Raw genomic sequence first — 15,330 nt, 5'->3', positions numbered from 1 at the left:
CCCCACCCGCGTTATTTCGAATTTTCCCCATCACGTTGGCAACAACTGACAGTTGAGGTTATGCTCAAGTAAATAAAGTTGGGTAATCACTTGAAAATGCACTTTTCTTATTAAATTAGTGAAATTAGAAGGTAAAATAGGAATACTGACTGACCCGAGCGCCGACCAGTGCAAGCTTATAATCTGATATGAAGCTAGCCCCACCCGCGCTCTTCGAATTTTCTCCCATTACGTTGGCAACACTCAAAGTTGACAGTTGAGGTTATGTTCAAGTAAACAAAGTTGGGTCACTCTAAAATGCGCTAATCTAACTAAATTAGAGAAATTGGAAGGTAAAATGGGACTATTGACTGACCCGAGCGCCGGCCAAGGCAAGCTCACCAAAGCCCTGCTGAAATTCTACGCAAAACTGTGCATTCTGCTCTACATCAGCGGCATCGTGTGGTTTTGCTCCCTGGCCTACACCCCCATGAACGCAGGGACGTACTTTTCAGAAAATGCCCTCTTACCCGGACTCGTAAAGTCCGAGTTTCGCGAAGAAGGAGTGGCGCGGATCTACCACGATGAGATCCTTGATGAGATGAAGAAGTACGATGACTCCATACCGTACCCCTGGCTCCTGGCGAAGATGAGGCAGATTGGACTTGATACTTACACTCATAACTTCACTTTGAATTATCCTCTGGGAAAAGCACAGGTTTGGCGCGGTCCACCCCCACAAACTTTCTAATAATAACGAAATTTCAGAGATTCGTCGGGAAGAACGTTTACGGTATTTTAAGAGCCCCCAGAGCCTCCAGCACTGAAGCTCTTGTCTTGAGCGTTCCGTACAGACCCCCAGTGAGCGTCCACGCCACCACCGCTCCCTCCATTGCCGTCATGTTGGCGTTCGCGAAGTTTGCCAACAGTTAGTTTGTTGCTACAACCCCCGTTGTCATTAATTTTTACCCTTTTTCCAGGGGAAAAGTACTGGGCCAAAGACATCATCTTTTTAATAACCGAGCATGAACAGTTGGGAATTCAGGCGTGGCTGGAGGCGTACCATGGCGTCGCCTGCGGGAACGACGGAACTTTGGACCACGGCGACATCAGAGGGCGTGCGGGGGCTATACAGGCCGCAATCAACCTGGAGCTGCACGAACCGACAATCACTCAAGTCGACATTAAGGTGGAGGGCCTAAACGGGCAACTCCCCAATCTTGATTTGTTTAATTTGGCCGCGAAGATGTTGCTGAAGGAGAGTTTGCCCCATACGTTTAAAAATCGGGCTAATAAGAACCTGAGGGACCCGGTGAAAGACTGGTTGTACTCCTTCCAGACGTTGATGGCGATGATCTCCACTCAGGCCACCGGGGTAAATTGTCTTCGAGTTTTTGCTAGTTTTTGCCATTTTTTTTGTACAAAGAAATTTATTGGATTAAATATTCGTAATTTTAATGCTACACCTACGATTCTTGGGGAAGTTACTATTTTTAAGTTGTGTATTAACTCTACCAAAATTGAAAAACATAAAGCAGAAGACTCAAATTTTAGAAATTTACATTTTGATGAGAAGGAAAAATTTTCGAAATCCGCAACTAAAATTCATAATTTTTGTAATTTTAGTGCTACAGCAAAAAAATTTGTTAAAGTTACTATTTTTGAGTCGTTTATTAACTCTAACAAATTTAAGGAAGAAAAAGCGAAAGACTCAAATTTTAGAAATTTTTATTTTGAAGAGGAAGAAAATTTTCGAAATCCTCAACTAAAATTCGTAATTTTCGTAATTTTAGTGCTACAGCTACGAAATTTGGGGAAGTTATTAGTTTTAAGTCGTGTGTTAACTCTACTAAATTTAAAAACATAAACCAGAAGACTCAAATTTTAGAAATTTTTATTTTGAATAGGAAGTAAAAATTTTCGATATCCTCAACTAAAATTCCTAATTCTGGTAATTTTAATGCTACAGCTAGGAAATTTGGGGAAGTTACAATTTTTGAGTCGGACAAAGAGCCCAAATTGATAAAACTTGTCTTCTTTTAAGTGGGAATAAATTGTATTTTTGATAATTTTTTTGTAGATTCCGAACGGAAATCACGGCTTGTACCACAGATTCGGGATAGAGGCTCTAACTCTGGAGAGCTCCCATCTGAGAGGTGGGAACAAAGCGGGGTTTTTGACGATGGGGAGGATTATTGAGGGGATTTTCAGGAGCTTAAACAACCTCTTGGAGCGGTTTCACCAGAGCTTCTTTTTTTATCTTCTGCCGTCGTCCGAAAGGTTCATTTCAATTGGTGCGTTTCCAACGGAAAAATAAAACAAACTAAAGGGTAATTTTCAGGGTTGTACATGCCGGCGATTTGCCTCCTCGCCGGCGCGCTCTTCATCAAAGCCTGCGCCAAATGGTGTCAACTTCAAGAGAACCAAATTCAGAAAGAATCCGGCGAATTGAAGCCCAATAAAAGCAAGCCCAAGACTAATCCGGCGCAATCAAAGGCACTAACCGGCATGGAACAGAAATACAAAGTGGCGCTCAAAGCGTTCAAACCGCCAGATCCGGACTCTATCAATTTTATTTCCATCCTATTTGTATTTCTAATGACCCATGTCGTGGGGGTGTTAATAATGAACAGTCCTCAACTAATTACGTCGTTGGGAGGCCAGTATAATTACTCAACTGAAACTTCGCTCTTCTATGGTTTCATTGGAGTATCCTCTATATTATTAATAACTCCACTCTTTATTCCCTTTAAAGGTTGCGAAAAGAGTGTGTCTGTTTTAAATATTTTATCGCTTTTGGAATTAGGCACCACTTTAATTTGTATTTCCATGAATAATTTCTCGCTGGCATTATATTGTGCCACGATTTATGTCCCTTTGGCGTTGATGATCGGAATTTCCCGGTGCAGCTTGTCTTCACTTGTTAAAAAAATTATTTGGTTGATTGCCCATCCGTTGGTTGTTCTTATGACGACTGTGTTGGTTTATACGTACGTGATGTTTCCGGGGGAGAAACCGGAAGAAAATTTCTACAGAGGTCTTGCAGCGACGCAACAATCGATTGTTTTTAGTATAGTGGATTCTATGATTTATGGAAATTGGCTATTTAGTGTCATTAGTAGTATTTTTATACCCAATTGGTTGTGCTTCTGGATTGTTGCGTTCTCGAAAGTTCAACCGAAAGAAAACATTCCAAAGAAAAAAACGGATTAGATGTAATTATTGTAAGGTTTTTAAATAAAGTGTTTCTTTTATCGTTTTGTTGTTTGAGTTTAATTACACTATCAAAACCTTGTTTTTATCACCTCATGAGGGACAAACAAAAAATGGGACTTTTACGTTGAGAATTTAATAAGTTAAAAACAGTTATGCAATTTAGAGGCTACAAAAAGAATTGATAGAAAACACACAACAAAAAGAATCTAAAAAGTTCGGAGCTAAACTTTCAAGATTTCGTATTTTTTTTATAATAAAATTTGTATTTCTGGTTCTGTTGCTACAACGATGATATTTGGAGAGGTTGCTACTCTCGAGTCATTTATTAACTGTACAAAATTACAAAATTCTGGAGCAACAGACACTAATTTAAGAAATTTTTAGTTATAGGAGAAACCAAAAATTTTCAAAATTCTTCAAAAAAATTTGTTTCTTTGGTTTTGTTAGCGCTACAGCGATGAAATTTTAAGACATTGCTATTTTAAAGCCACTTATTAACTGTACCAAACATAAAAATGCTAGAGCAACAGACAGAAATTTTACGAATTTTTGTTTATGGGACGAACCTAAAATTTTCAAAGTTCTACAAAAAAAACTGTATCTTTGATTCTGTTGGCACTATAGCGAAGAAATTTTGGGATGTTGCTATTTTATCGTCATTTATTAACTGCACTAAATTTTGAAATGTTAGAGCAAAAGACACAAATTATAGAAATTTTAAGTTATGGGAAAGAAATTTTACGAATTTTTGTTTATGGGACGAACCTAAAATTTTCAAAATTCTACAAAAAAATTTGTATCGTTGGTTTTGTTGGCTCTACTGTGTCTACATTTTGGAAGATTGCTACTTTAAAGTCACTTATTAATTGTACTCAATTTGAAAATTCTAGAGCAACAGACCCAAATTTTAAAAATCGTCAATAAAAACTGTATTTTTGGTACTGTTGGCGCCACTGCGACAAAATTTAGGGAGGTTGTCATTTTGAATCCACTTATTAGTCGTACCAAATTTCAAAATTGTAGAGCAACAGACCCAAATTTTAGAAATTTTTATTTTTAGAACGAACGTAAAATTTTTAAAATGATAATAAAATCTGTATCTTTGCTTCTGTTAATGCTACAACGATGACATTTGGGGACATTACTACTTTAGAGTCACTAAGTAACTCCTTGAAATTATAGAATTCTAGAGCAACAGACACCAATTTTGGAAATTTTTATTTTTACGACGACCCTAAAATTTTCAAAACAATAAAATCGGTATCTCTGGGTTTGCTAGCGCTACAGCGATAAAATTTCAAAAAGTTGCTAGTTTAGAGTCACTTATTAACTGTACTAAATTTCAAAATTCTAGAGCTACAGATAGAAATTTCAGAAATTTTCTTTATAGATGAAACCTAAAATTTTCAAAATTTGTCAATAAAATCTGTATTTTTGGTTTTGTTGGCGCTACTGCAACAAAATTTGGAGACGTTATTATTGTAGAGTCATTTCTTATCTGTACTGAATTTCAAAATTCTAGAGCATTAGACACAAATTTGAGAAGAAAATTGATTAGACAGATCTGGCGCATCCACCATTTAAACCATGAGAGCTGACAATAATTACTATTCCTGCAATTTACATTTTTTCCTTACATTATTGACCAGCAAACGCTAAAGAAATAACTGCTGTAAATTAATTTATTATTTCAATTGTTTATGTATGCGTTTTAATTTTTTTCCTTCGATTATAATTTTATATTTATTATAAAGACTAGTAAACAAATAAACCACAAAATTAATGAACTTTTGAAGACAAAAAGTAAGTTTTTTTAGCAGTTTTTTTTGAAAAGTACATTATTTCCACAAACATAAAAATGTCGTAAATTATTATTCATGCAATCATTGTAAAAACTTAAAAATTTGTGGATAAGGTAAATACAATATTATTTTTGAGTATAAACAAAGACCCTTTTTGTTGTTCTTCACAGTTTTTCTCCGACTAACGACAAACATGACTAAATACTTGAAGGTAAGAATTGTTAAAACTTCCATTAAGTAGCTTCTAGTGATCAACTTTACTTTTATTCAAGTTCTTCTGCTTTTTGACCATTTGGATGTACAGCCTTCTTGGCGTCCAAGCCTCCATTGCAGCAGCAACAATACATGACAATGAGAGTGGAGACTAAAGCAAAAAGTGGCAATAATTCCATATGTCTTATCATTGAAACGATGGTTTGGGAAAATAAAAAATGCACTGTTGTATAAAATAACTAATAAAGGTTTTGGTCACTTCAATAGTGTAGTGGCTTCAATGTGATCACCACTTGGCGTGTCGAGCGCAAAGAATTTCGATACAAATTCGTATTATGTTTTTCCCTGAGGTCGTGAAACAACCCTTGTAAAAAGACAAAATCGTAATGTACTTCCCAGCTTTGGAGAATTTCATAATAATAACTCAGTATGAAATAGTATCTGCTGGTTCTTATTTTCTAGCGGGTTCGGGAGTGGACATTCACATTCTCGACACAATGTACTTGACATTCCTTTCATCTGCAAGCGCAGCTTTTCTAATTTTAACGAGTGAATTGCTGCCATATTGCACTTCATATTTGACCGGTCGTTTATGCATGTCTTACAAACCCACTTGACGTCTAGGAATGCCGTTGTTGAGAGAGTATTGTCTTCAATATGGAGTTTCGCTATTGTCAGCGATGTTTGTTTCCACCTGCTTTCACATGCAAACAGACTGTTTGCCGTCGTCAACAAGACCTTCAACAGACGCCTGTATTATTTATAGATAATTGTTCGATTATCTTTCTTTAATAGAAATTCAATACGATGGTCCTGTATTCCATCAGGAACAAAGCCCGGGAATCAATATAAGCGGGTAACCGCCGTATTTCTCATAACTCACCTCACCAGTTCACCTTCCCGATGTCGAAGAAAAATAGTTTTAATTTTCTCGTCCTTTTCCGAAACCAAACATAATTTACGCTGCTTTTGTTCACTGCTCTATTTACATTGTACTTATGATTAATGGTCGCAATCCTGCGCGAAATATATCGTCTAATAACACTTTCTTCGAGCCGCAGTACACTCCAATTTATTTATAACTGCAATTACAAAATCAACAGTGAAAAGTGCCCGGAAAAATTGCTTCACCCTTTGGGAGAGTTTTATTCATTTTCCGAGTGGGTGCCGCATTATTTTCAATTTAGTTTTTGCTACCTCGCGCGCTGAAATACTATATTCTAATTAGAAGCTCTTTAACTGTACTAAGATGAAAAACACGCCGGCTTTAAGTGCTATTAATTACACTTAAGGTGCCAAGTTCGATGTGTAATGAAGCGGTTTAAAGTCGTGAAAAATGGAAAAAAGCCTTTGAAATTAACTATTTAACCGATTTAATGAGGTGTAAAATTCATCTTTATAAGCTCGCAACTCCTTGCTAATCTAACGAAATATGCCAAGAATTTATATCAAGCGGAGAGACTAATGATCTGTGAAATATTAACAGTCGATACTGTCAATCTTTAACTTCATAATTGATATGTATGGTTCACGCACTGAATTAAATTAAAACTTTTAATCAATTTATTTACATCTAAATTGTCCACTCTGGAGGATTTTCTTTGCTCAAACATTTAATTAAAGATTTTTCAGGAACGTCGAACGATCGATTGAGAAATTTCATGCATGAGCTGTCACACTTACACGAAATTTATTATTCTGTAAATATTTGCATACTTACACAGAGATCTCTTTGTAAGTATGCAAAGTAGCAACTTTCCCCAATTTCATTGTTGTAGGGCCAACAGAACCGTAGATACAGATTTTAATGTAGAATTTTGAAAATTTTGGGTTTCTTCGATAAACAAAAATTTCTGAAATATGTGTCTGTTGCTTTAGAAGTTTGTAATTTAGAAGAATTAATAATTTATTCTAAAGTAGCAATCTCCTAAAATTTCGACGCATAAGCGCCAACAAAACCAAAGATATGGATTTAATTGAAGAATTTTGACGATTTAAGTTCCTTCTATAAATGAAAATTTGTAAAATTTGTGTTTGTTGCGCTAGAATTTTAATTCCGCACAGTTTTTAAATAACTCTAAAATACCAACTTCACCAAATTTCATCTCTGAAGCCTTAACAGAACCATAGATACAGATTTTAATGTAAAATTTTGAAAATTTTTCATCCCAAAAATAAAAATTTCTAAAATTTGTGAATGTTGCCTTAAAATTTTGTAATTCCGCACACTTAATAAATGACTCTAAAATAGCAACCTCACTAAATTTAATCGCTGTAGCCCTAACAAAACCAAAGATAGATTTTAAAGCGAAAATTTGAAAATTTTATGTTTGTCTTAAAAATAAAAATTTCTAACATTTGTGTCTGTCGGTCTAGAATTTTGTAATTCCACACAGTTAAAAGATAACTTTAAAATGCCAACTTCACCAAATTTCATGGCTGTAGTCCTAACAGATCCATAGATACAGATTTTAAAGCAAAAATTTGAAAATTTTACGTTTGTCTTAAAAACAAAAATTCCTAAAATTTGTGTCTGTTGCTATAGAATTTTGTAATTCCGCACAGTTAATAAATAACTCTAAGATGCCAACTTCACCAAATTTCATGACTGTAGTCCTAACAGAACCATAGATACAGGTTTTAATGTAAAAATTTTAAAATTTTAGGTTTATCCCAAAAATAAAAATTTCTAAAATTTGTGAATGTTGCTCTAAAATTTTGTAATTCCTCACACTTAATAAATGACTCTAACATAGCAACCTCACCAAATTTCGTCGCTGTAACCCTAACAGAACCAAAGATAGATTTTAAAGCAAAAATTTAACAATTTTACTTTTGTCTTGAAAATAAAAATTTATAACATTTGTGTCTGTTGCTCTAGAATTTTGTAATTCCGCGCAGATAGAAGATAACTTTAAAATGCCAACTTCACCAAATTTCATGGCTGTAGTCCTAACAGATCCATAGATACAGATTTTAAAGCAGAAATTTGAAAATTTTACGTTTGTCTTAAAAACAAAAATTTCTAAAATTTGTGTCTGTTGCTCTAAAATTTTGTAATTGCGCACACTTAATAAATGACTTTAAAATAGCAACCTCACCAGATTTCATTGCTGTAACCCTAACAGAACCAAAGATAGATTTTAAAGCAAAAATTTAAAAGTTTTACTTTTGTATTAAAAATAAAAATTTATAACATTTGTGTCTGTTGCTCTAGAATTTTGTAATTCCGCGCAGTTAGAAGATAACTTTAAAATGCCAACTTCACCAAATTTCATGGCTGTAGTCCTAACAGATCCATAGATACAGATTTTAAAGCAGAAATTTGAAAATTTTACGTTTGTCTTAAAAACAAAAATTTCTAAAATTTGTGTCTGTTGCTCTAAAATTTTGTAATTGCGCACACTTAATAAATGACTTTAAAATAGCAACCTCACCAAATTTCATTGCTGTAACCCTAACAGAACCAAAGATAGATTTTAAAGCAAAAATTTAAAAGTTTTACTTTTGTCTTAAAAATAAAAATTTATAACATTTGTGTCTGTTGCTCTAGAATTTTGTAATTCCGCGCAGTTAGAAGATAACTTTAAAATGCCAACTTCACCAAATTTCATGGCTGTAGTCCTGACAGATCCATAGATACAGATTTTAAAGCAGAAATTTGAAAATTTTACGTTTGTCTTAAAAACAAAAATTTCTAAAATTTATGTTTGTTGCTCTAGAAGTTTGTAATTGCGCACACTTAATAAATAACTCCAAAATGACAACTTCACCAAATTTCATGGCTGTAGTCCTAACAGAACCATAGATACAGCTTTTAATGTAAAATTTTGAAAATTTTAGGTTTATCTCAAAAATAAAAATTTCTAAAATTTGTGAATGTTGCTATAGAATATTGTAATTCCGCACACTTAATAAATGACTCTAAAATAGCAACCTCACCAAATTTCATTGCTGTAACCCTAACAGAACCAAAGATAGATTTTAAAGCAAAAATTTAAAAGTTTTACTTTTGTCTTAAAAATAAAAATTTATAACATTTGTGTCTGTTGCTCTAGAATTTTGTAATTCCGCGCAGTTAGAAGATAACTTTAAAATGCCAACTTCACCAAATTTCATGGCTGTAGTCCTGACAGATCCATAGATACAGATTTTAAAGCAGAAATTTGAAAATTTTACGTTTGTCTTAAAAACAAAAATTTCTAAAATTTATGTCTGTTGCTCTAGAAGTTTGTAATTGCGCACACTTAATAAATAACTCCAAAATGACAACTTCACCAAATTTCATGGCTGTAGTCCTAACAGAACCATAGATACAGCTTTTAATGTAAAATTTTGAAAATTTTAGGTTTATCTCAAAAATAAAAATTTCTAAAATTTGTGAATGTTGCTATAGAATATTGTAATTCCGCACACTTAATAAATGACTCTAAAATAGCAACCTCACCAAATTTCATCGCTGTAACCCTAACAAAACCAAAGATAGATTTTAAAGCAAAAATTTAAAAATTTTACTTTTGTCTTGAAAATAAAAATTTATAACATTTGTGTCTGTTGCTCTAGAATTTTGTAATTTCGCGCAGTTAAAAGATAACTTTAAAATGCCAACTTCACCAAATTTCATGGCTGTAGTCCTAACAGATCCATAGATACAGATTTTAAAGCAAAAATTTGAAAATTTTACGTTTGTCTTAAAAACAAAAATTCCTAAAATTTGTGTCTGTTGCTATAGAATTTTGTAATTCCGCACAGTTAATAATAAATAACTCTACGATGCCAACTTCACCAAATTTCATGACTGTAGTCCTAACAGAACCATAGATACAGGTTTTAATGTAAAAATTTTAAAATTTTAGGTTTATCCCAAAAATAAAAATTTCTAAAACTTGTGAATGTTGCTCTAAAATTTTGTAATTCCTCACACTTAATAAATGACTCTAACATAGCAACCTCACCAAATTTCATCGCTGTAACCCTAACAGAACCAAAGATAGATTTTAAAGCAAAAATTTAACAATTTTACTTTTGTCTTGAAAATAAAAATTTATAACATTTGTGTCTGTTGCTCTAGAATTCTTTTAGTTCCTCACAGTTAATAAATGACTGTAAGGTATCAACTTCGCCAAATTTTATTGCTGTAGTGCCAACAGAACCGTAGATACAGATTTTAATGTAAAATTTTGAAACTTTTAGGTTTATCTCAAAAATAAAAATTTCTAAAATTTGTGTCTGTTGCTCTAAAATTTTGTAATTTCGCACACTTAATAAATGACTCCAAAATACCAACCTCACCAAATTTTATCGCTGTAGTCCCAACAGAACCATAGATACAGATTTTAATGTAAAATTTTGAAACTTTTAGGTTTATCTCAAAAATAAAAATTTCTAAAATTTGTGTCTGTTGCTCTAAAATTTTGTAATTTCGCACACTTAATAAATGACTCTAAAATACCAACCTCACCAAATTTCATCGCTGTAGTCCCAACAGAACCATAGATACAGATTTTAATGCAAAATTTTGAACGCTCGATTGAGGAATTTCATGCATGAGCTGTCACACTTACACGAAATTTATTATTCTGTAAATATTTGCATACTTACAAAGAGATCTCTTTTATAAAATGCACATGCTGGCGCAAGTTCGGCATAATTCATAATCGCACTATTCCATCCTCTTCAACAACTAAGTCATGTCTGTCCGTTGCAGCCACTCTTCCAAGTGGCGACAGTTTGGTTTGCGGACAAAGTTAACTGACAAACTGATGGAGATAAAGTTTGTATGCATTTTATCGATCCGGTGCATTCGGAACTCGTTTGGAATTGCAGTATTTAATGATGCATGGGTGTAATTGCATTTTAGTCAAAGTCGACGCTAACAAACGTGGAGTTTTGGTTTTATTTCGTTTTTCTATTGGAAAAATAAGGTCCTTGATCCTGCTAAATCCGAGGGAATTCCTGGATGCGGGCGCTATTTTTTATTACCACACCAATTTGTTGCCACTAGTTTGACTATAATAATAATATCTTCCCATGTCATATTAACACCACGCAAAACTTCCACAATGTAAAGTTTAGTGAGCTTAAAGCCGCGATAAAGCTCCAACTATTACATACGCTCAGATGGGAATTTAAATCTAAACTCTCTTGCTTTTCACATTTCAAAAATGCTCATCTAGTGAATTTTAATCCTTCCGTGACCGGTGCTACCAACCTAACATAATTCACTCCACTGATATTTCTCGCGATGTGATTGGTCCATTTTTTCCCGTGAGCTTGTGTAAGCGCGTCAACAAACGTTCAAAAAGTGGCGAAAATGAGTGAAAAGTGGAAAGTTTAGTGATATTGTGCTGTTGGTGTGTTGTGTAACATTTCTTCTAGTATTTAAGACAAAAGTGAGATTCTGGTACCATTTCTGGGTCCTCCACTTGACGATTTTCCTGGCTGCCTAAGGTAAGCGCATTTTCTCAAAAAGCGGCTAAAAATAGAAGCAGACATGACTAAACTCAGATTCTACGTACGCAAAATGGGGCTACAACCCTCGTAACCTAAAAAAATCCATTTCGTTTTCAAACCTACTTGATCTTGGCGGTATTCGCGAGCGCTGATTGGTTAGTGTCATGTGGCCACTCTCCCGCCGGCGCCGTCTTGCTCAATTTTAGAAAACTTTGAGATTTTCACAATTTCGTACTAGAAAACTTCCTGTTATTGTGCTGTTGAGGAGTTCTTGAAAGTTTACTCTTTTGCTAAAATGTGAAACTTTCATTGCGCCTTGGAGCAGAAAAGGCGTCACGACGAGGTGACTTGATGTAACAAAATTCAAGAAATTGGGCTTTGAAGTGTTGGCAGCACGCTCTCCATTTGTTGTTATTCAAATTAAAATAATGAAAATGTTTAAGATAAAGTATGGTAGCATCTCTGGGTCCTCGTCTCCTTGACGACCGGCTAAAAGTAGAAGTTCTAACTATATAAATTCAGATTTATGACCATAATCTAAAGACGCATTTTGCGTCTTTTCGTGTTGTTTCAAAACCTACTTTATTTTGCGCTTTTCGCGAGCTGTGATTGGCCGGTGTCACGTGGTCTTTCTCCAGCTGTCTTGCTCAATTTTGGAAAACTTTAATTTGAGATTTTCACAAATGAAAACTGTTAAGGAATTCTTTAAAGTTTGTCTGTTTGCTGCGATACTGAGATGTGAAATTCTTTTCAATTTCTTTTCAATGGTGAAATTGTTACCAAATGGTGAAAGCATCAGTAAAAATTAGTTCTTTTATTTTCAGTGTAAATTAACAAGTAATTAATAAAAACTTTTTTCATTAGATTTTGCGATTATCATAAGAAAACTTGACTGTTGCTTGTTGCGCCATCTTTTTCACAAAACTGACATGTGCCTACTGCAGACACAAAACTTATCTTTAGCAAATTCTGCTGATTTTAAAAATTGTTTCTTTGTAAATCGGTAAATTTTCTGCAGGAAAAATGACGCATAGACGAAGGCAGTATTTAATAAAACTAATGATTACGGAAAGAAATTTAAATATTTTTGAAGTGAATAAATACAGTAACGTCCAAAGGTCTTGCACTCTCTATTTTTGTTTTAGCAAAGCAAGCATGTTTCTTGGTGCTAAATTTGACAAAAAATTCTTATATGCTATACACCAAAAACAAATTATTTTCAACTTTTTTTTATTAAAATTTGTATTTTTGTTAGTTTTTAAGTTTTGACAATGAAATTTAGGGAGGTTACTACTTTTAAAGTGTTCATTAACTGTGCCAAAGTACACAATTTTAGAACAAAAAACAGCGATTTTAGAAAACTTTATTTTAGAGTGAGCAATTTTTTTTTACTTTTTGTTATTTAAATTCTTATTTTTGTTAGTTTTAAAGTTTTGACAATAAAATTTGGGGAAGTTGCTACTTTTAAAATGTTATTAACTGTGCCAAAGTGCAAAATTTTAGAACAAAAAATAGAGATTTTTGAAAATTTTATTTTAGAACGAAGTAAATGTTTTCTACTTTCTGTGTTATTAAAATTTGTATCTTTCTTAGTTTTCAAGTTATGACAGTTATGAAAATGAAATTTAGAGGGTGCAAAAGTTTTGTATGTGATTGTATTATGAAAAACAGTTATTTTTTATAAATCATGTCTACGAAATTATAATTAGAATTCCTATATTTGTTCGAAAATTGAAATAAAATCTTCTACAATATTTTAAAAATCTCTAGATTCGGGGAAAATTCTTTGACTTGACAACACTGTTATTGCATCTTGCGCCAATGACTTGATGCAACAAAATGCAACAAATTGGGTTTCTTAACTTTGGTAGCACCGCCTTTCTTTCTTATTCAAATTGAAATAAGAGATTAATTTTGGATTTGGATTGAATTCCTCGAGATGATGCTATCAGTAAAAGAAAGCCTTTCTAATAGCAAAAACCGAATGGATTTATATAGAGAGAAGAATAATCCAATAAAGTAAAGTAGGGACGGACACAAAAAACCTAAAGAGATAAATATTGAAAGGTGTTTGGCTTGGAAAATGTATTTTACTCGAATGACTTCCGGGGAAAAGACATTAATTTAAAACATTAATCTTACTGTAAAACGGTTTTTCTCGACATACGTTTTTAAGAACACCCATAAAGATAACAAATTGTGATTATTTTCGTTCTTTGGCTTTATTTCATCTCGCTTTACATTGATTGGTTGAAAATCAACAAACCGGCAAAATAACGCAAACTTAATGAAAATTCTAAGGCTACAAAGCGAAATAACTATTTACTGACCAGATTTCGTTGGAGCGATCGAACACTTTCCAAATCGAGAACAGCTCTGCGGTTTTCAAAGTACAATTCGATATTCTCCATTTGGAACATGTTTGAATCGCCGGTTATCCGTTAATAACATGGAAATAGTTTCCATCGACATTTCCATATGTAAATAAAATTCTTTGTCTTAACAAATTTGACTGCGCTGTAATTAGTATTCAAGTCTTTGAAATTTTTCGCGAATAAAGGAATCGAAAACTTTAATTACAGACTTGTGTTAAATTCCGCATACTAATCTTTCAGCAAACAGTTTAACATTTCATCCGAGAATTTTCATGTTTTAGATATGGTTACACGAGCACGAACATTTATCTCATGCGTTTACTTTAATGTCCTAGAACATCAGAGAAGTTATTTCGGTTATAAATTAATTGTCTTTTATACAAACTTAATCTCAGTACAGCTTAAATTAAGTGTGGAAAATTCATGCTTAGCGAATTGTTTACATGTCGGATTTTCAATTTCAAAGAAAGTTTGACTTTTAATGCCTCATTTAATTATAGTTTCCTTAACTTTGATGCGTTCATACGGCGTGCATTTTATTGAAGTTTGCGAGTCGACATTAACTCAAATTAGCCTGAACTCTGTCAAGGCCACAGAGGCATGCCTAATGAAGAATTTATTGGATCTAATATTAATTACATTCACACGATGTTGAGGTTTATTTTCAAAGGTTTTGCTAAGAATTAAACACAAAGTTTAATTAAAAATATGTTTTTATTAACAAACCGCAAATTTTGATACAGCGTCCTTAAATTAATTTTGATATTTTAATGGGTTTGGGAGCAGAGTCTGTGGTGTTGAGCTTTTAATTTATGTTCTATAAAAAATATCTGCGCTGTATTAGAATGAAATTAAATTTTATGAAGGTGAGCAGTTCGGATAAGCTGCTATTGAATTGATTTAGTGACCATTATTTTAACAACTATTTTAACGATTCTAGTAGTAAAGTTGATGAACTAAAAATTTAAAAATTTGTAACAAAAGACAATTATTTTAAAAATTTTTATTTTTTAGATGAGCTAAAAATCTCCAATTTTTAAAAATAAAAATTTGTAATTCTGGAAGTTTTTACACCACGACAATAAAATTTGAAATAATTGCTAGTTTGGCTCTGCACATTACCTCTCCCAAAATAGAATTTTGTAATACAACAGACAAATTTTTTAGATTTTTTTATTTTTCAAATGAGCTGAAATTTTCTAATTTTTTTTTATTTTGGGAGTTTTTACGGCAATGATTATCCAATTTGGGGAGGTTACTAGTTTGGACCTACTTATAATCTCCCTTAAATT

General features: G+C 33.1%; 1 protein-coding gene across 1 annotated transcript; it reads left to right on the top strand.

Annotated features, from left to right (window-relative positions):
* Positions 1-205: 205 nt before the first annotated feature.
* GAA1 (glycosylphosphatidylinositol anchor attachment 1) lies at positions 206-3,235 on the top strand. The gene is made up of 5 exons (XM_088036183.1): positions 206-697; positions 748-907; positions 960-1,354; positions 2,060-2,273; positions 2,321-3,235. The coding sequence occupies exons 1-5, from the start codon at positions 338-340 to the stop codon at positions 3,190-3,192; spliced, it is 2,001 nt and encodes a 666-aa protein (XP_087892309.1). The 5' UTR covers positions 206-337; the 3' UTR covers positions 3,193-3,235.
* Positions 3,236-15,330: the final 12,095 nt, after the last annotated feature.

Source organism: Gnatocerus cornutus, chromosome 1, assembly GCF_029298725.1.
Source record: "Gnatocerus cornutus isolate USDA-ARS CGAHR chromosome 1, icGnaCorn1.1, whole genome shotgun sequence".
Lineage (NCBI taxonomy): Eukaryota > Metazoa > Arthropoda > Insecta > Coleoptera > Tenebrionidae > Gnatocerus > Gnatocerus cornutus.
This window is presented reverse-complemented; position numbering and strand designations above follow the sequence as displayed.